The sequence below is a fragment of the Lytechinus variegatus genome, chromosome 19 (genome assembly GCF_018143015.1).
Source record: "Lytechinus variegatus isolate NC3 chromosome 19, Lvar_3.0, whole genome shotgun sequence".
In the NCBI taxonomy this organism is placed as follows: Eukaryota; Metazoa; Echinodermata; class Echinoidea; order Temnopleuroida; family Toxopneustidae; genus Lytechinus; species Lytechinus variegatus.
The window spans coordinates 4,248,953-4,269,808 of NC_054758.1; the positions used below are offsets into that span (position 1 = coordinate 4,248,953).

Here is a 20,856-nt window from a genome sequence, read left to right on the forward strand (position 1 = left end):
CTGCATAACAAAAAGCTTTTACAAACATTCTGGAATGTTCTTTATCATTCTTGGCTATCCTTAAAGGGGAAATAACTAATAGATGAATGTAATTGCTTTTACAATTCTTGTTATTTATAACAGCATGTATGAATGCATTCATGAGCTGATGTATAGATATTTCCTGACTGATTGATAAAAGTGATACAGTGTATCTATGTGTCAATGTTTTCATGAAGTGATGAATTAGTGTTTCATTTATTGATTATTTTTTTGTATGAATGAAAATCAACCTTACTTGGTGATTGATTGGTCAGTATTAACATCAACATGTCTTTGAGATGTCATCATTATTGAACTTCTCCATTTTCAGAACCTGATCCAGTCTCAAACCTGGTGCTAACACCGCAAGAAAACATCATACAACTCACTTGGTCAGCGCCCAACACCGCACGCAGTGGCTTCCGCGTCTGCTGGTATTCAGCGTCCACCAGCGGTGACGAGTGGCTTGATAGCGATACCACCACATTCCCGTTGGTTATCTCAACGCCCAATGAGGAGTATGTCATTTCCGTTGCAGCGTACGTTGGAGAGAGTCAGGGCAATTACGTCCTCAGTGACAAAGTTACTGACTTCATAACCCTGAGTAAGTGTCATCTCTGAAAATTGTTTATTCTTATTGTGTCCAAAATGGGTACTTGCTTCAAACCTTCTTTTTCGATATGTACAGTAACTATCCTTATATTGATGAAATTTCTAAAGAAATGTTGCCAATTTGAGGACTCAGAACTAATCAGGTAGATCATCAAAATATTCATCGTCCCTAAATTATTAAATCTGACATTTGATTTATTTTCTAAAAAACTGATAAGTCATTTCTAGTGTTAAAGGCCATTGTTTCATGTTTCGTTCTCCAGGATATATATATTAGTTCTTTATTATCTCAGATGAATTTGATTGGTTTATTTCAAACACAAATACAGCTTAAGCCTCTGATGTAATGTAGTACAGCTGAAACTTTGGCTCTTTTTTGGAGACTAAGGCTTTGGATGCCATTTTATTTTAACATAAATTAATTTATATGTTTTCCTTTATTTATTAATTTCAACATTTTTTCCAGTTTTCATTTTAATGTATATTCCATTTTATTATTTTTTTGCAGGTGTTTCTGCATTTATTGATAATTCAATATATGAAACACAGTAACCATAATGCATATAAAGAAATAAAAAAAATGACAGAAGTACAAATAGTGACTATTAAATAATAGAAGAATAATTAACATAGATATACATGTAAGCAATAACAAATAAAACAAAATGCAGTGGCCAGCTATAGTAAGCAAAATGCTTGAGAGAATAGCAGCCAGGGGAAGGGAGCTACATAAAAACCATTGTAAAGAAAACTTTACAGGTCCATAAAAATGATGTCACATAATTATTTGAAATGTTATTCATTTAAACATGATACAGTTCAAACCTCACCTTTGATGTTAGAGGCTACAGCTTTGGATGCCATTTTACTTCCACATTTATTTATTTATTTTAATATGCATTCATTATTAATTGGAACACTATTCAGATTAACCACTCCACTGATGTTAGCAGTCATTTTTTGGATGCCGTTTCATTTCAACATTTATTCCTAAATTGATTTTTGTCTCACCTGCATAGCAGAGTGAGACTATAGGCGCCGCTTTTCTGACGGCGGCGGCGGCGTCAACATCAAATCTTAACCTGAGGTTAAGTTTTTGAAATGACATCATAACTTAGAAAGTATATGGACCTAGTTCATGAAACTTGGCCATAAGGTTAAACAAGTATTACTGAACATCCTATTAGAGTTTCATGTCACATGACCAAGGTCAAAGGTCATTTAGGGTCAATGAACTTAGACCATGTTGGGGGAATCAACATCGAAATCTTAACCTGAGGTTAAGGTTTTGAAATGTCATCATAACTTAGAAAATATATGGACCTAGTTCATTAAACTTGGACATAAGGTTAATCAAGTATCACCAAACATCCTGTACGCATTTTAGGTCACATGACCAAGGTCAAAGGTCAATTAACTTTGGCCATAATGGGGGTATCTGTTGAATTACCATCATAACTTTGCAAGTTTATTGATCTGACTTTTGAAACTTGGACATAAGAGTAATCAAGTATCACTGAATATCCTGCGCAAGTTTCAGGTCACATGATCAAGGTCGAAGGTCATGTAAGGTCAATGAACTTTGGCCACATTGGGGGTATTTGTTGAATTACCATCTTATCTCTGTAAGTGTATTGGTCTAGTTCATAAAACGTGGAAATAAGAGTAACCAAGTATCACTGAACATCTTGTGCGAGTTATAGTAGTTTTCAAAGTCAGCACTGCTGCTATGTTGAACTGCGTGATGCAGGTGAGACGGCCAGAGGCATTCCACTTGTATGATTTACTCATTTATTAATTTTGATATGTATTCTTTTGAAATATTCATTTAATTCAACAAATATTACTTTATTCTTTCTAACACTATTCAGCTGAAACCTCTCCTCTGATGTTAGAGGTCATTGCTTCGGATGCCATTTCTGTCTCGTGGGTGACCATCCCGGGCGTGGTCAACTATACCCTCTCCTACAGCCCTCCAGATGGTGACCAACCTGCCTCGCAGGACCTTGATCAATCCATCGCCATCACTGAAGGTCTCAACAACGTTTACCATGTCAACTTCACCGGATTAACACCGGGAAGGGAATACACCTTTACCGTCATCTGGCCACGGGCTTTCAACTACTCAACCCAAGTCCTACGCACGGGTATGATTGTTTTCACCTAAAGCATTAATTCACTGAAGAAGGGGACATATTTTTGTTAATTTGGGGTACTTATCCCAAGAAGCCATTATGGTGTTGATTAAGAAAATTTTAATTTACAGTAATGTAATTACATGTAATTCATAAGCAGTACTGTATGTAAGTACATGTACAGTATTAAAATGAAAACATTTTCCAACAATATGAAATGTATCCAGTGGCCATATTGATATGTGGACGTGACATGGGTAGGAAGGTCAGATATATTGATGTTTGCGCGAAATCGTTCGTAACTTACGATCCGCCTTATGAAATGTCACCCAGGTCTCAAGTTGATAAATATAATACATGAAATTTCTTAGCACCATTTCCACTTTGCCAATATTCCCAAGGCCCTGTATAGTTAGCACATGCATGTGTTCCTTTTGTTCATGAACAAAGCCGGGATATATCAAACATTGATGGTACACCTAATTTTGTTACCTTTTTCCAATCCTGAAAACTCTCCTGCAGATCCTTTGCCCGTGTACAATCCAACCGTCTCCAACACGACGTCCTGCAACCTCCTCTATCGCTGGTGTCTCCCGAGCGGTGACTTCGACAATGTCAGCATCGCCGTCCTCCCCGAGGTCACAATGTCCAGAGTGAATGATGGCAACGGCACCGGTGGCATGTGCGACTACCAAACCCTCTACCTTGAAGGATTGGAGCCCGCCACGTCATACAACGTCTCTGTCCAGGTTACAAGCGGTGACAGGACTAGTGAGGTCGTCATGATTTCTGCAACAACAGGTATGAGGCAGGTTAAGGTCTGCGATGCAAGTTCTGTGTCAAAGAATCTTGTTTCATTTTATGGGGGCGTCGTGGGTTCGTGGTTACGACCCTTGTCTTTCAATCGGAGGGACGTGGGTTCGAATCCCAGCCATGGCATGTTTTCCTTCAGCAAGAAATTTGCCCACATTGTGCTGCACTTGACCCAGGTAAGGTGAATGGGTACCCAGTAGGATTTATTCCTTGAATGCTTTAGCGCCTATATGGCTGCTCAGCTACAGCTGGGGTAATAATATGATATCAAGTATCAAGCGTAGTAGAGTATATGCAATTATAGTAGCTGTTCTATATAAATGGACCATATTATTATTTTATGTGTATGTGTTTGTGGAAGTGTCATGGTTTAGCGGTTCTGTCTCTCATCTTGTAATTTACTACACTGCGCTATACTTACCTATACCATCTCATCAAATTGCTATTCGTTACCCTGACTCGAATAGCCACCGGTAAAAAACTCCCCGAAAGAGGCTAACTGCAATCAGGTAGCCTGGACGGGACGAGACCCATAAAACCCGCTTGCCACATATAAGCTCCCTCTTTCGTTACCGCGACGTCGCTGAGCACACTTGAAACGTTTAGCCACCGCGCTTTTCTTTATGAATCACGATGCTCACTACTGAGCATTCTGATCAGGATTCCACCATGGCCTAGCTTCCTTTGGCAAGGCATCAGTTCAAACTTGCCACTCTCCACCCAGGTTTTAAATGGGTACCCGTTAGGATGCGAAAGCCGTATGCCTATCAATCGAGTCCTGGAACTCTTATGTGGATGCTCCCCAGGGAGTGGAGAAAGTGCATACATTTGTGCACAGGCATGCCAGGAACCAATGACCCGGGGTATTAATATATCTGTTAAGTGCATAGAGACATCGTGTTGATGAATGAAGCGCGATATAAAAGAAGAATATTATTATTATTAGGTACTGGGCTCTATCCCTTCATTAAAATACCCCTTCTCCCCCCCATATTGATCTCAGAGACACATGGCCCAATGAAGTTGAAAATGGTGCCATTTATATTTAAGAAATTTGCAATTTTTTTAATTATTAGCTAATTCACTGTTCATAATGCATATATTTTACGTATTCTGGGGATATTTTTTTTTAATTTCAATCTAAACATGTAGAAAAATACATGTACATGAAAATTGTGTAATAATTAATAATGTTTCCCAATGTGAAATAAGTACATTTTTATCTACTATTATGCTTCATAACAAAATTGCATAAACCTTGAATATGAAGTTATTACTTACAAATTACCCTTTTGTTGTTTTGTTTGGTATTGTTTTATTTCTTATGTTTTTTTTTGTATTTTATGTAAATCTTTGCTTCTAAACCTTGCCTAGTTTATCTCAGAACAATATAGAAGCATAAACCAATTACAACGCCAATGCCAGAACAAGATCTAAAAGGAAATTCAGCAGATATGTGCACCAGTGAGCAATTTCAATGACATGCACATAATAAATTTCATATAAAAACTCCATGGATAGATATATCAAAATGTGCGCAATATTTAAAAAAAAGGAATATGTAATATTCAAAGGTAATAATATATCTGTTAAGTGCTGAGAGAAGTTCCAATGTATGTCATACTACATTAAAGCAGATTATTATTATCATTATTATTAATGGGAGTCTAAACACGGCATAGCAAGAAGAGGGAGAAGTTAGGCTACTGAAAATCAGTGTTTTGGAAAGACTCGGGGGTCATTCTCAGAAAAATGAACCAATTGATGGGGGAAAAAATCGTAAAAATGAAGTCTACGGAATGGGTTGAAAGATGCATATTGTGAAAGTACCATGTATGAGAAAGTGGCAACAGAAAAGGGGCAAGTAGATGTTGCGTCAATTTGAAGTACTGACCGGATTAAGTCGAGCACTGTATATCATCGTTACGGAGGTTAATCGTTAGCATGGCCCACTTATTTTACTCGATTAAATCACTTTTGAAATGATTGAAATTGAAATGCACACAATTTGGTTTTAGTGTGGTATCAACAATTTCATTTTCTGAAGCAAAAATGTTTGCAAGATGGAAAAACTATTCAATATTGTTTTCATAAGCAGGACTTTACCAAATAACATATAACAAAAAGTACCAAAAAAGTCATGGCACATCTTTCGTTCAGTTTAATGTTCATAATTTGAATGAGGCAACCTTAAAATGATTTTCATCCATAAGCTGAGATCCTTAGCAATGCATGACCAATGCTAGGAATCCAAAGATAGTTTACCATTAAATCCTCACGATAGCATTTAACCTTGTCAATCTTCGTTACGGAAGTTAAAATCAAGTTGCAAATTGCAGTACTTATTTTGTTAGCTTGTGAATATCCATATCAAGGTATTCGTCTACCTTTTTTTATATTTATTAAAGATTAATGTGGAACGCATTGCTTAATCCCCCCCTCCCAATAAAAAATGTTAAAAACAGAACAGGAAGCGGACAACTGTCATTTTTGTTGTCGTTCTTGTTCAAAGTTGGAATGAGAAAACTGAATAACCAAGCCACAGAACTGCAGTTCATCTTAAAGTTTTCTGGCAATAAACAAAATATAACAATCGCAGTCCCGTAACCAGGATGAGTTCTCTGGGTTACGAGGAATCCCGCCGCTTGCCAATATAGCCAAAAAGATAGAGAGAAAAAAAAGAAGAGAATTAAAAAAGGACATGGGGAAATGAATAATAATAAAGTGAGGTGAATGAAACAAGAGGCTAAAAATTCACAAATACATGAATTATTTATGAATTCTAAATGATCTAATTGCGATTTGCTTTCATTATTTTGTTTCATTGAGATACGCAATTACGCATCCTGATCGTGATTTTAAAAAATATGAATAGCCAAAATGTTTGATTATCGAAATACGTATAATAAATTCCAACAAACATGACAAACCGTGAGTGTTTGAAATATCTCTTTCCATGTTTTCATGTCATAGGCCTATATCAATTATTTCAGCGCTTTTTCATGCGCATTAAAGGGGTCATCCAGGCTGAAAAATCTGATCTGAACAGATAATAATCAGACAAACAAAATACTGCAAATATGATCAAAATCGAACAAGGAATAACAGCGTTATGCCATATGAAAGATATGCATTGTTTTAGTGAAACAGTTTGGTCTATGCATATCTTCATGAATATTAAAAGAGTTGATTGATGGTGTACATAATGTATAATCCCCACTTGTTCTTTTGCATTCTCTTGCATGAAATTATTTTTTATTCAATTTATATCCTCTTTTTTTAAAGTGTGCTTAAAATGTCTGGTTTTCATATTGGAATGACATATTTTCAGCTCGCGCTTCGCACTCGCTGCTTATCATTTCCTTAGCAAGACACCCATCCTTTTTATGATTACAGAAAGTTAATAGAATGTCCCATTTTGGGCTCTAAACCTAAATAAGCGAGCGTTTTACCCTTGCAATAATTGTTTATTGGATATATATCTTGTTCTCAAATTAAAACGTTCAAAAAATTATTGTTCTCAGATCAAAATATAAAATATTTACAGTCGCATCAATTAAGATAAACATCCTTGTAATTAGTACAAACAGTGTTTAGAATGTCAATGTTTCAGTCAGAATACGAAAAAAAAAATCAGCTAGCACTTTGTACTTGCATTAATACTTTATTCAGATAACATCCTGATCATTTCTACAAAAAAAATGTAAAGTTTTCAGATTGGACTATTCACAAGATTTAGCTCGCGCTTTGCGCTCACATTTTTGATCGGTGAAATAACCTTCCTCATGGGTCATTGCAAATAGTTTTCCTTCCCCTTTCCTTGTCCATAAAAGCTTAATTGTTTCTCCTTCTTCCCTTTATCTCCACCGTTTCTACCGACTTCAGAATTAGACAAAGGCATGTCACCTGTTCTGGAACTAGAATCGTACTATCAATCTCAGTAAAGTACAGCAGAGAAGTTTATTAACTTCCGTAACAGTATTGTTACGGAAGTTAATGCACTTTATATAGCAAAGAAATTTAGAAATTTTAAGTTCTAAAGAAGATTCCAATATTCACAATTTGTAGTATGAATTATTCAAAATTCCAAAAGCATTAAATATCGAATATAATTCTTGGGAAATTGTTTTCGCTGGCAATTTTCCCTCTTTACAAAGTGATGTTGAAAATAAGATGTGCAATAATAATTTTACAAGGATGAATAGCTATTATTTCTAAGGGTACGTAGGTGGAGGGTACCTTATATAATTTATATCTGTATGATCCGGAGTGATGCGGTATAGCACAAATTTGTAGCGTATTCAAGAAAAAATGTTACGGAAGTTAATGCGTTACGGAAGTTAATGTCTTTGTGCTTTGTGGTCCAACGTGGACCTTATTTAGCAGCCCTACCTTTGAAAACTGTATTTATTATGAAAGGTGTCTCTTATCCTATATAATACTGGATCCTTAACAGAACTGCCAAAGTGCATATTTTCTTAAGGTGCGTTACGGATGTTAAACCTGTTTAGTCATACATTTCATTTTTTAAGAATAGTCCTTTATTTTATGTAATACAGGAAAGACATAAGATACTTCCCTATCAATTATTTATTAATGAATATCACTCTACTTGCAGACACATTATCATGTAATATCATTCAGTTTAAAAGGGAGAAAAAACTTGTGGCAGTATTCGTTACGGAGGTTAAAACGAATTGAGGACAAAGTTAAAAGTGAAATTAATCACAAAGTGATCATCAAATACTAGGATAAGCCCAGTTTGTCAGACGTATACACCATGCTGCAATCACCAGACAGTGATGTAGGAAAGAAATACAGAGTACATATAAAAGAGAATGATAGTAAAATAAAAAACTGACCCAAGACAGTGTATATTCTAACAAAAAGCAAAAATAAAAGGCCTGTGTAATAAATTTAGAGCTTTACTAGTCACTGGTCGCATATGGTTTGTGGAGGTAGACTATTATTGTCATTTTATTGATAATATTTTTGTAGAAAATGTTCAGGGTTGTGAAACTAGCGGGCATAAGATAGTCGAGACACGTTTTTTGTGAATTGTAACATTTTTTTGAGATTGACCCTCAGGCCTATGATAGTATTAATGAACTTGCTGGATAGAGAGGTCCGGAAACGCTTCTATGCTCATGGTTCCTGACATGGCATAGGCTAAAGCCTTTTCATGCCCTCGAACTAACTTGACTTGATAATTATCATCATTTTCTTTCATTTCACTTTTCTACATCAGAGGACAGGGGAGGGACAATCACTGTCACCGAAGTGACCACTACTAGCATCAATATAACTTGGTCGGAGGTGGAAAATGAGGAGCAATTCACAGTAGAATGGGTCATCAATGGTCCTGCGGACTCCGTAACTGCAAACGTTTCAGGTCCCCGAGAGTTCTACATCGGTGATCTGCAGCCGGGAGATTCTGTTCGTATCACCGTCGCTTGGGACTTCCTTTGTCTGTTGCCATTTGTGGAGCAGTATACAAGTAGGTCGAGTCAACCTATTGATTACTTTTTAGGGGGTAAAGACATCAAGAAATCGATAATAAATGTAGACCTTTTGTGGGATTGTATAGACATCAGGGGTGTGAGAGTTAAGCTTTTTAGCCAAATTCAGCTATTTTTGCTTTTGACTTTTCACTCAGTTTCAGCTTATTTTAGCTTTTTTTCTGTATTAAGTTGTGGGAGCTCTTAAAATTTCAGCTTTTTATCAAAACTGTTCAGCTCTTATTGTTTGTGATCGCTCATACCTCCTGATAAATGTTGTACGGAGCCCATAACTATGTTCTTTCATTACACCCCCCTTCCCCCCCCCAAAAAAAACAAAAATCTTCAAAAGAACCCTGGAAAGTAATAAAGAGCCCCTCTCCGCCATTAACTGCAATATTTATAAAATATTGACTGGCCTTGAGGGGAACATCAAATATATTGCCAGCAAAAGAATCATATTGGCCCGAGTCTTTAGACGAGGGCAATATGGGTCTTTTAAGGGCAATATATGTGATGTTCCCCGAAAGAAGAGCCAGTCAATATTTCTATTATCATCCAAATCAGATATCTAGAGCAAAAATCATGATAATGGTGATATTTCTTTTTAAAATAGTTCTATTGTGTCATGTTAATATAAGGGTCTAGGCTCTGTATTTACCATTATGAAGTACTTGCAAGCGCTTGGATCCAGTGCTGTCTTTATTATGACGTATATTGTTGGTGCGCAGATCCTTATGAAGCGTATCTCTTTATACGCAACCTCAAATGCCCGGATGTGAGACCAGGGAAAATACAAAGGTATATTTTGTGTCGTCTCTGCATGCAAAGTAAATATGCGCATTGAGACCGAGGAAAAATGCAAACAATATACCTACCCTTCCCGATATTCAGAAAATGTAGGGCAATACGGTTTTGTAAATGACCAGCTCAGATGTCTGATACAGGTGATAATAAAGCATATTGAATTTTGTATGTTTAGGTAGTAGGCTGTGAAAAGTAGCACCCAAAGGTTTTTTTTTTTAATTGCTTCTTCCTCCTGCGTGTTGATTTTATATATGCAATTGATTTTGAAATTTCTTGATTCTTTTCTGATGTTGCTTATTTGTTGATTTTTATTTGTGTAGTTTACTCTGTTTTGTGAAGCATTTGCCACTTCGGGGGGGGGTGTTTCATGAAAGTTGTACGTAGTGACTAAATTGTCGGTTCTGACAATTCTGTGAAATCCTTGGTTTTGATTGGCTGAGAAGCACTTGCCTCTGACTGTTACTATGGTAACTGTCGGAGAAAGCCATCTTGTCAGTGCTGACAACTTTCATACAACGCTCCTCATTTGTTACAAGCTGGGATAACATGTTTAAATAAATCTTGAATCTGCTGTTCACAGAGCCTCTACCCGTTAGAAACGTAACGCTTGATCAGAGCACCATCTTCACCCTGGCTGTGTCTTGGGGAAATCCAGCTGACGGTGCGTATACCAACTTCCTCGTTGAGTATGCCCCAGCGCAGAACCCGGACTCCATCAGTGCCCTGGATCCTATTGACCGAAATGAAAACACGGCGGAAATAACAGTCCTTCAGCCGAGCACAGCATATATTGTAAAGGTTTATGCATTGGCCGGAGAGGAACGGAGCGAACCAGCAGAGTTAACTGCTACAACGAGTGAGTTCTTTTGTAGTTTCTCTTTATCTCGAAATGCTGGCAATTGCAATTGGATATGGTTAGAAAGAGAAAGAATTACTTAAGAAATGGAAACCGTTCTCAGCTTTGTACAGTCCAACTTCTCTTATTTTGACACGTTGGGATCAGCACCAATCCGGATAATTGATTGATCCTGGGAGACCCAATATTAAATACACGCAGCTGCTGCCTCAGCTCCAGAACAAAATCTCATTTTCTCCCGTACTAGATTGAATTTTTAAAAAAAAATGGTGGCAAGTGTGCGTCCGGATAATAGAGATCCGGATAAGAGGAGGCAGGATGAGAGAGGTCGGACTGTATGTAATGTCGTTCCTGAATAAAAGCCATTTAACTGGTGCTACTCAGTACACACTCTAAATTGGCCATGCGATGAAAACAAGAAAATCGCTGTTCGAAAATGCAAATTGACAACTTGGTTTCTTCTGTTATGGGCAATTCCATAAAGCACGTACCTCAGACCCCCTATATGAGGGAACTGAAATGATTCTGAGTGTATTAGAAATATTGCACATGTCATTTGTGTAAACGGTAAACAATAATGGATCAAGGATAGATCCCTGGGGCACTCCATATCTTTGAAATCGTGCATCCGTCTCAAATTATCATGGTTTGAGCATTTCATGGAGTGAAATACATGTATGACGAAGGGAGATAATTATGTCAGATGTACAAAAGATTCCATGACATTTACACTGGCGAGAATTTTTCCGATCGAAAATCTGCATGTAAAGCCGTACATCAAATCTATCCTCCAAAAATAAATAAATCCTAATCCGTACCTTTACATTATTCCTAACTCTAACCCTGTGCCCTCTGAGATATTAAGACCTGAGCAAATATTGAGTCATCTTACATAAGGGTTGACTGTTTAATGGAATTGTCCTTAGGCAAGTTGATTTTACATGTATCTTTCATATATGTGAACATAAATCCCAACCTGGATTTTTTCTTGTATGTTATTATGAATCTTATTTTCACGTCTTTCCAGGCAAAGTCATACTGTATACAGCAAGTTTAAACCATTCATAATCAAAGACATCAATAACAAGACACTCTTCAGCATTGCTGTTAAATACTCTATGTATATGATGTTTTAATGTTTTTATGATGAATGAATAAATATCACTCTATTGTTCCCCAGTGCAACAAAATGCAGAGGAGCTCCGGGTCCAAGATCGGGACGCCACATCCATATCTGTCTCGTGGGGCAACACCACCAGACCGGAAGTGACCGGTTACGAAGTGCGCCTCGCCCTGAAGGATGGTAATGCTGTTGGCACCGCCATGGAAGTTGGACTTGGCGAGATCCTAAGTGTTCAGTACACGGATCTCACTCCTGGCACCGACTACACCGCTTACCTCTTTGTCGTGATAGATGGCGAAACTGGTACAAGTGTAGATTCCATCGACGTTACAACATGTAAGAAAATATATTTTTTTTGAAAATTATGATCATGGGTTAGTATCATGTTCTTCAATCTCCTTCATCGTTATTTTCTGTTTCTCCTTTCTCGCCTTAATAACCCATTATAATTTTTTTTCATTGAATACTTCTTCTAACTTACATGTATGCCATTGCCTGCATTGCTATAAGCACAGTCTATGCATTTTTGCAGTTGCATACATCTACATGTATGTAGGGACAATGAGGAGGGCATGTGTCCCTGGCACAACTTTTCAGGAGCACAATTAAAAAATAATGTAAGGGTAAAAGGGGAGCAGAATGTTTTTTTATTTAGGAATATAAGAAAAACAAAAATCTGGTGGGCAACAAAAGGAACCCCAGAGGTCTGAAATTGAAAGGGGTATGATATTCGCACTGCCCCCCCCCCTCCATCAGATGATGGTTAGAGGGTCCCTTTTTCAAGATACGCCACTGAGTACTTGTTGATTTTGTATGATCAGTGCCTGGACTGCCAGGAATGGTGAACTGTACCTACAGCACACAGAGTCTGATTGAGTTTGCGTGGGGCGCGACGCAAGACGGCAACTTTGACGGGTATGCTGTCAGCATAGAGGCCGACGGCGACGAGACTCCTTTGCCGATGGTCGGGAAGGGTGAACTGCTTCAGGCAATGGCAGACTACCTGATGGATAGCACGGAATACACTGTCAGTGTCAGGAGCACACTTCTGGACCTAAGAGGAGAACCAAGCACCATGACATGCCAAACTAGTAAGTCCAACTTCTGTTTTCCACTTTAGATATGGATGATAATAGTAACATTATATAGCATTCGTGAGGCACCAATTATTTAGTCGCCTATTCAATGTTGCATTCAAGGAATTAATACTGCCAGGTATCCATTTTACGCACCTGGTTTGGGTGCTGCACAGTGTGGATCAATTTCTTGCTGAAGGAAATTACCCGATTGCTGGGATTCGATGTCACGACTCTCTGTTTCAAAATCCGGAGACTAATCCACTGGACCACAAAGGTCCAGTGGGTAATTATATAGCGCAACTTGTATGTTTCATCTTGGAATGTACATGTAAGAACCTCAAAGACAGTTGATTAGTTGATAGACTTTAGAAGCAAAGGGTCGTGGGTTCGAATCCCAGACGGGGCACAATATCCTGCAGCAAGAATGCAATCCACATTGCACTGAATTCAACCTGGTTGTGCTAAATCGGTACCTGGTAGGAAGAGTTGAAACATGTTATATACGTGATATGCGCTACTTGTATATACAAACCAAACATTATGTTGGTCTTACTATATCCAAACAAGATGAATCATATAGGTTTGTTTGGTATGTGAACGAGGCAGGGTCAACCGAAGCACAGTTTGGATAAATTTCTTGCTGATTAGAATCAATGCCTTGACTTGGTTCTAACAAGAGTTTGAACAAGTATTAGAAAGAAAGATATCAAAATACAGCATTGATTATACCTCACGGGTCTTGTGGTCTAATGGTCATCTGACTCATGATTGTAATGTTTTGAGTCTAAATCCCTGCTCTGCCGTTGTCTCGACTCTGATTTAAAGAAACTAGAGTAATTTCTGTCGTCTATAAGGTCAGCCACTATGCCTGGTTAACTTAGACGTAACATGTTTTCAATGTAATTGGTTATACGAGATTGGTGTTTTACCAGCAGAAAGCCGTCCCGTCGAGTTCCTACGGGAGAATTAGACCTTGATGTTCAATTTCTCTTTTTCTTTGCTCCTTCAGAGCCACCCACTATCTCGATATCAATTGCCAGCCCCCAGAGCTTGTTTGTCGAATGGACAGGTCATATGGGGGTTGACTCTTACGAGCTGGAGTATACACCCCGGAAGGGCAACCCCAGGTCCCCTATCCGTCTGGACAACACAACAGGAATGGAGTTCCGTCAGGTGGCCATCTACAACCTGTCTCCGGGCAGGATATACCACTTTGTTCTTTACGCTTTGACAAGTGATGGGGACAGAAACGAAATCAGTGGAGTGACCCATGTGATTGGTAATGTACTACTGAACCATTTATCAATATATATTTATATGATGAAACTATATGGTAAAGTTATAGTTTAGTGTCAAAAACATTTAACATTTAAGATTAAGTTAAAAACTTACCTCCTTAAACCCATTATATCAATGATTTTAATTGTTGTAATTTTGTTTGCCCCCCCCTTCACTTGTGCGACTTTGGCATCTCTTACGAAATGGATATGGCGCCTAACAAATTGGATACATTATTATTATTATATTGCAGTAGTATGAGAAGTAGAAATAATACAAGTAGATGTTAATGGCAATAGTGATATTAAAATATGAAAGAAGAATAGAAGAAGAAGTAGTAGTCGGAACATAGTAGAATTAGTTGTAGTAGAAGAATCTGAAGTAAGTAGTACAGTAGAGAAGTAGAAGTAGTAGTTGTAGAATAAATAGTTGAAATTAGTCATAGTGGCAAAATTAGTAGTATGAAGGCCTCTTGACACCTTACTTCTTGTCCACGATCCGATTTTGGAACAAATTACTTTTTAGATTATCCGGCCTGAAGGGCCAGATGAGCTTATGTTGTGGTGTGTCGTCCGCCATATGTCGTCCGTCCACAATTTCAAAATGCTTCTTTGTCATGTCAAGTGCGATTTCAGTTCTGTTTGCTTTATATGATAGCACTAGGTGGGGCATTCAAAACTTCTACAAAGAATTTTGAAACTGATTAAATATGCTAGTTTATGTGCATTTTTCAAAATTCACAAAAATTGCTTCTTTAATTTGTTGACCAATTTTGATTTCTTTCCTTCATCTGGTAGAGGTTCAATATTTTCTGCACAGAATTTTGTAATTCTGACTACAAATTTTTTTTAACTTATGCATATTTTTTTTAATTCACATAAAATGCTTCTTCTTAGTTATTTGTTGACAGATTTTGATTTTTTTCTTCCATCTTGTAGAGCTTTATGAGGTTCATCTAACTTTTACCCCAAGTTTTGAAATTTTGAGTAGAAATATATTCTAATTTATTTGAAATTTATTCATAAATCACCAATAAATGCTTATTTATTTGTTGACTGATTTTGATTTTTTTTTGTTCCACCTGAGAGCTACACGTGGTTAACTAAGGTTCTACACAGAATTTAGACATTTTGACCAGAAAATTATGCTTATTTATATGAAATTTTATTCATAAATCACAAAAAAAATCCATCACTGTCATTTCTTCATCAATGTCAATTCTGTTTCCTCAATTTATGTCAACAATATAATTCACTACAGTGTCAACTGGACTGAAATTTAAAATTTTTGTTAAAATATCTTTGCGAGATTCCGATGAGCTCCACGTCATTGATGTGCTAGTTGCTTATTTTCAGGAAATATGAATGAAAAGTATCTTTTTATTTCAGGATCATTAAATGTCAGAATACTAACATAACCATTTTGGATGATTGCAGCCTTTATTTTTTACTAAAGGCCCGATTGCTTTCAAATCATAGCATAAGCATGGCATAATTACGACTAGATATTCAATTCGCTTTTATTCTATTAACTATAATAGCGCAGTTTCGGATTTAAATACAAATATTTGTTTGATGATTTAGAACCTAACACAGTAATATGTTCCAAGCCTCAATATTCCCTTCCCTTCATATTTTAGTACGCTTTATTCCCAAATTGGGTCGCAAACATATCATAAAGTGCTATCCCTCGGACATAAAGTGCGTGGTGGCCTTTGTTAATATGGAATTATTAATAGGCATAGCAGTAGAAGACAGAGCAGTAAAAGTAATTCTCGAGTATCATATCCCTTGGACATTTATTTGGAATTATTATACTTTGGTGCATTAGGTTAGTAGTAATCAGTATTCATTTCATTCATTTTTATTTCTCCATACAGACCCACTACCGATAGAAGAGATCATCATTGTCATCCGAAGACCCACCGCTATCATTATCAGAATCGTTTTGCCAAGGAGAGGAAGGTATGTACACTGCCCCTTGTTTGAAATAACCTTGTTAAAGAACTGCTACCTCCTCAGGGGACCGATCATTCGCTGCTGCCGCGCCACGCCTCTGGAATCAGCTCCCCTGCTGCATCCGTGAATCGTTATCTCTGGGAGCATTTTCAGCGCTCATTAAAGACATTTTCACAATTTTGATTTTGCTCATTTTGTAAAGCGCCATGATACAATCATTGTGAAAGCGCTATATAAATGCTTATATTGTATTGTATCGCATTGGCTCACACCTTTGCATTTCGGGCTTGTGTTTTGGGCTTGCATTCAGCGGCAGATTGCCTGAACACTGACAAATGCAGACAATGCAATTAAATGCACTGAAACAAGTTAGTAAAGACCTTGCATTCTTCCTCACTAACTGAAAAATTTTCAAACATGTAAACCTGAACGCATCAAAACGCCATGCGAGCAAGACGAGAGGCGACGGGTAAATGCGAGCAAGGACACGCCACATCGTGCGACTCACACGGTTAGCCTCACTTTAGCTTGCATCACCTTCCTTTTACTGCATGCAACTTTGTACGAGTTCCTAAGTAGGCAAAAGTGTGATTGCAACCAAATATTTTGCTGGGTAGTGTGTAGCCTCTTGTCCAGGCCCTGGCTGCTGCTTCCCGAGCGAAGCGAAGCGAGGGACAAGAGGCTAGGTAGTGTGCTGCATTGGTTAGCCTATGCACACATGAGAGGATTGGAGGTGAAAAGGTGCTGAACATGGTGGAGAACCCACACAACATGCCAATAAAGTAATCTCAAGGTAGCAGGTAAGACACATAAATTCCATAGACCTTCAGTTCCTGTGAAATATCAGTAATTGATTGAATACAGTGGAGCGTCATGGCCCAGTGGATTAGTCTCCGGACTTTGAAACAGAGGGTTGTGGGTTCAAATCCCAGTCATGGCGTAGCTTCCTTTAGCAAGAAATTCATCCAAAGTGTGCTGCATTCGACCCAGGTGAGGTAAATGGGTACCGGCAGGTAGTAAAAAGTGCTGTGTGCATTTGAATAGGTAGCCTAGCTTAGCGGGGATAATAACAGCAAGGCCCACTGGGAGAACAGTTTTCAGAACTGAAGTGGCTACCCTGGGTAAATATACCGATATTATTATTATTACTTGTAGTGATGCCCTTTTACCTGTTGTACAGGTTCCGTTTCCTGCGGCTGAGGATCAGACGACGCGGTCGGGCACTCAACGCCGGGCCAGACGGGGATGAATTCTTGGTTGAGACAGACGCCTGTCCCGAGTACACTCTTACCAATCTCCAACCAGGCACCGACTACACTGTTGAGGTTAATGCTATTGCCGATGATGAACTCACAGAGAGCACTCCAACAACCTTTGATGTATCAACACGTAAGTCTCTGTCTTGTTTCTGAATCATACTTTTCTAATGGACAGGTGACTCAGCCAAAGGAAATCTCTTTGAACCACAGAAATCTGTCTGACTTTGGCGAATTTCACTTTAGAAGATGTAGATACCGCATGTTTTTCATCTACAGGTCTGGAGTAATAGCATAATGCTTGGAGTAGGGTAATTATTAAGCTTAAAAGAGATTTTCATTGATTTTAAATAATGGTCTTCATGCATACCAATGTAAAGAGAATTTGCATGGTGATCACATTCAAGCTATTCAATCTGGAGAGTAGATATCCTAAGTTTAAAACAACTAAAATGCACTTCGAACAATCGGCTTCAAACAGGTCGCTGAACATACATATTTTTGTGATGTCATGAAGTGGAATGGGGCTAGAATAGCTATTCATTCACGTGTATGCTGGACTTTTCGAAGACTGATTATCATGACAACAGAAGAAAATCAAGAAAGTTTTCTCGACTTAGATTTTAATGTTTTGTTCACCAGTGGATCTATTTTGTTACTTGTTGGTTACGCTTGTTTTTGGTGAGAGCTTTGGGAATCTGTTCAGATAGGTCTAGATCTGGAATGTGGAATAGAGTCAGACCCATTCAAGATTAAGCTCTTAAGCTCTCCTGGCGACAAGTGAGGTCGATCTGCCTATAATATTTCTAGGCCTCTGATGATTAACAATTTCTCTAGGATTTCATTAAAACAGAGTATTATAGAAAAGATCGGGTATTCTACCTGAGATATCAAAATTATTGAAGGCTAAGAATGAAATGGATATGAATAGATCTACCATATGCCTAGAACTAGCCTCTTAAGTGCCCGTTTTGTAAGCTCTTAAGAGGCTAATTCTAGTGGAGGCGTATACAGTAGATAAATGAAGAAAAAAACATAAATAATTTTGTATTTTTAAATGTATGTATCGCAACAAAAAGTGAAAATACAAATAAAATTATGAGAATAATTATTTTAATGATTTGATACAATTTAAAAAATGTGCTCTGAGTTTCTTCTGCTACATAAATGTAGCTGCTGGCAAGCTGCTTTGCCATGGGCATTCAGGGGCTCGATCTAGCTGCCAGCTGCTCTATACTGCGGCAGCCCAACCACCCGGGATCATCGTCACGTTGTGTTTGGGCTGCCACAGTGACGACAATCCCGGGTGGTTGTTTCATGAAGCTGTTCATAATTTACAATCAACTTTAAGAACAAACGGTGATCCTTTTTTAAGAACCAAATCCATGCCAATGGAAATCTGTTGTCGTTCACAAGTTGTTCCAAGTTAGTGGCTCGTAACTTAACAGCTTTATGACTCTGGTTCGGGGCTACACAGCGAGGTGACCAGAAAATCCCAGCTATTGTCATATTTTTGATGGCTTGGAAAAAAATTATCGTTGTATATTTAATGTAATTGTGATGCTTTATTCATTAATTTGACTGAAATAACTGATGGTGAGATAGTTTGCCTTTTTTAGAAACAAATTATTTCGGAAGATAAAATTCAAGAGATGACACCGACATGACCAACACAAACTGTGTTATTACAGAGTTGGTAGGCCTGTTGGAAACTTTGTTTATGAGCGTTTTCTTTTGTGAATAATTATTTAATAGCTGTTCTCAAAGTCAGCAATGCTCCTATATCGAATCGCGTAATGCAGGTGAGACTGCCAGAGGCATTCCACTTGTTGATATAGATATCTATTTTTTTATAAAGATAGCTGTGAGCACCGGAATTAGTAATTAGCGGAGGTAATATAGTAGCGCCTTGAGCACCTAACAAGGTGGAAATGTGGGCTATACAAATCCTGTACTATTATTTATATCTATCATAGTTCATAAATTGTTAATGATATTGTTATTTTCATTATTACTACCTGATTTAACTCTTGCATTCCTCAGCACCTCTTGATGAAAGCCAGATTTCTTTCAACGAGGTAACCACCACGTCTCTCAGCTTCGTGTGGGGTGCGGTCTCTACCGCCAGCGTTGGACCCTTCGATTTCTACGTTGTGAACCTGAAAGATGAAACAAATGTCGATCTCCAGAATGCACAGGTCAATGCAAGTCTGGCCAGGGAGCATACGTTCACTGGCTTGATGCCCGGCAGGCTGTATATAGTCGAGCTGATTATCCATAGTAATCGCCAGAGGAACGCCGCGATGTACACTCGTGAGTTATATTTCTTACTCTTATCAAGTAGATATAGTAGTAGTAGTAGTATAGAGTATTAATAGTTGGTGGTACGCTAGTGGCGAGGTTCCTTACTTTATACAAATATACCTCACAAATTTATATGTTATGTAATGTATGCATACTTTTTGACATTCTTTTACTCACTGCACCACTGTTTGGTAGTAGAGCAGAATTGATTCACTGAATCTGTTATTTTGTCTCTCTTAAAACGTGTCGGGGGTCGGCGAGTGCTGAGAACCTGATTGTACATTGATATTTTTTTGTTGATTATTTATGCATATTTTGTTGAATATGTTTTTTGGCTATGATTGTGTAATAATATTTTAGTGCCAGTGGAGGCAGATTTTCTGTTTTTACAGACAATAACAATTTTGGATCTGATCTGAATCTGAATGAATGGTATAGATAGTAGTAGTAGTAGCAGTAGTAGTAGTAGTAGTACATGTAGTAGTAGTAGTAGTAGTAGTAGTAGTAGTAGTAGTAGTAGTAGTAGTAGTAGTAGTAGTAATAGTCATGTTATTAGTAGTAGCAGAAGACAAAGTAGATGTGGTTAGCAATAACTATAATTGTTCCCTGTTTCTCCATGTTCTAGTTGAGTAGTTAACTCACCTTTTGGTCGTAGTTGGTCCGGTCCGCCAATAGAAAATAGTGAGATGATACATACATGTCGAGGCGATTTCGGTCTTACCGAGAACTACCTTTCGATGTATATGTTTTCCTTTTCATTCTCATCCAACGTATCCAGGTCCTGAACAGCCGACGGACATCACCCTCTCTGATCTCACGACTACGAGTGTAACCATCAACTGGGAGGCACCAGCCACAAGCTACCAAGGATTTAGACTCTGTTGGGTTTACAACAACAGCAACTCATTGGAGCTTGGACCTTCCGTCAGGACGCATACTTTGTCAGACCTGGAAGCAGGGGCAGAGTATCTACTTTCGCTTTCTGCAGTCGTCGGGACCGGGACTGATCAGGTCGCCAGCGAGAAGTTCACCATGTTGATTACATTGCGTAAGTGTAGGAATAGCCCCTGCTGTCACCATATTTCTGTCAGAATCTTAGCGGCAGCTTTTGAAAAC

General features: G+C 38.0%; 1 protein-coding gene across 1 annotated transcript in view; it reads left to right on the forward strand.

The window, feature by feature from the left end:
• Positions 1 to 20,856, forward strand: part of LOC121406170 (fibronectin-like) — a 41,952-nt gene that overhangs the window by 14,406 nt on the left and 6,690 nt on the right. Inside the window, exons 11-22 of the mRNA XM_041597189.1 lie at positions 353 to 625; positions 2,505 to 2,780; positions 3,291 to 3,569; positions 8,830 to 9,078; positions 10,467 to 10,742; positions 11,923 to 12,201; positions 12,687 to 12,956; positions 13,954 to 14,223; positions 16,102 to 16,186; positions 17,361 to 17,569; positions 19,480 to 19,749; positions 20,519 to 20,788. Coding sequence (XP_041453123.1) covers positions 353 to 625; positions 2,505 to 2,780; positions 3,291 to 3,569; positions 8,830 to 9,078; positions 10,467 to 10,742; positions 11,923 to 12,201; positions 12,687 to 12,956; positions 13,954 to 14,223; positions 16,102 to 16,186; positions 17,361 to 17,569; positions 19,480 to 19,749; positions 20,519 to 20,788 — 3,006 coding nt within the window. The remainder of the gene's footprint in view (positions 1 to 352; positions 626 to 2,504; positions 2,781 to 3,290; positions 3,570 to 8,829; positions 9,079 to 10,466; positions 10,743 to 11,922; positions 12,202 to 12,686; positions 12,957 to 13,953; positions 14,224 to 16,101; positions 16,187 to 17,360; positions 17,570 to 19,479; positions 19,750 to 20,518; positions 20,789 to 20,856) is intronic.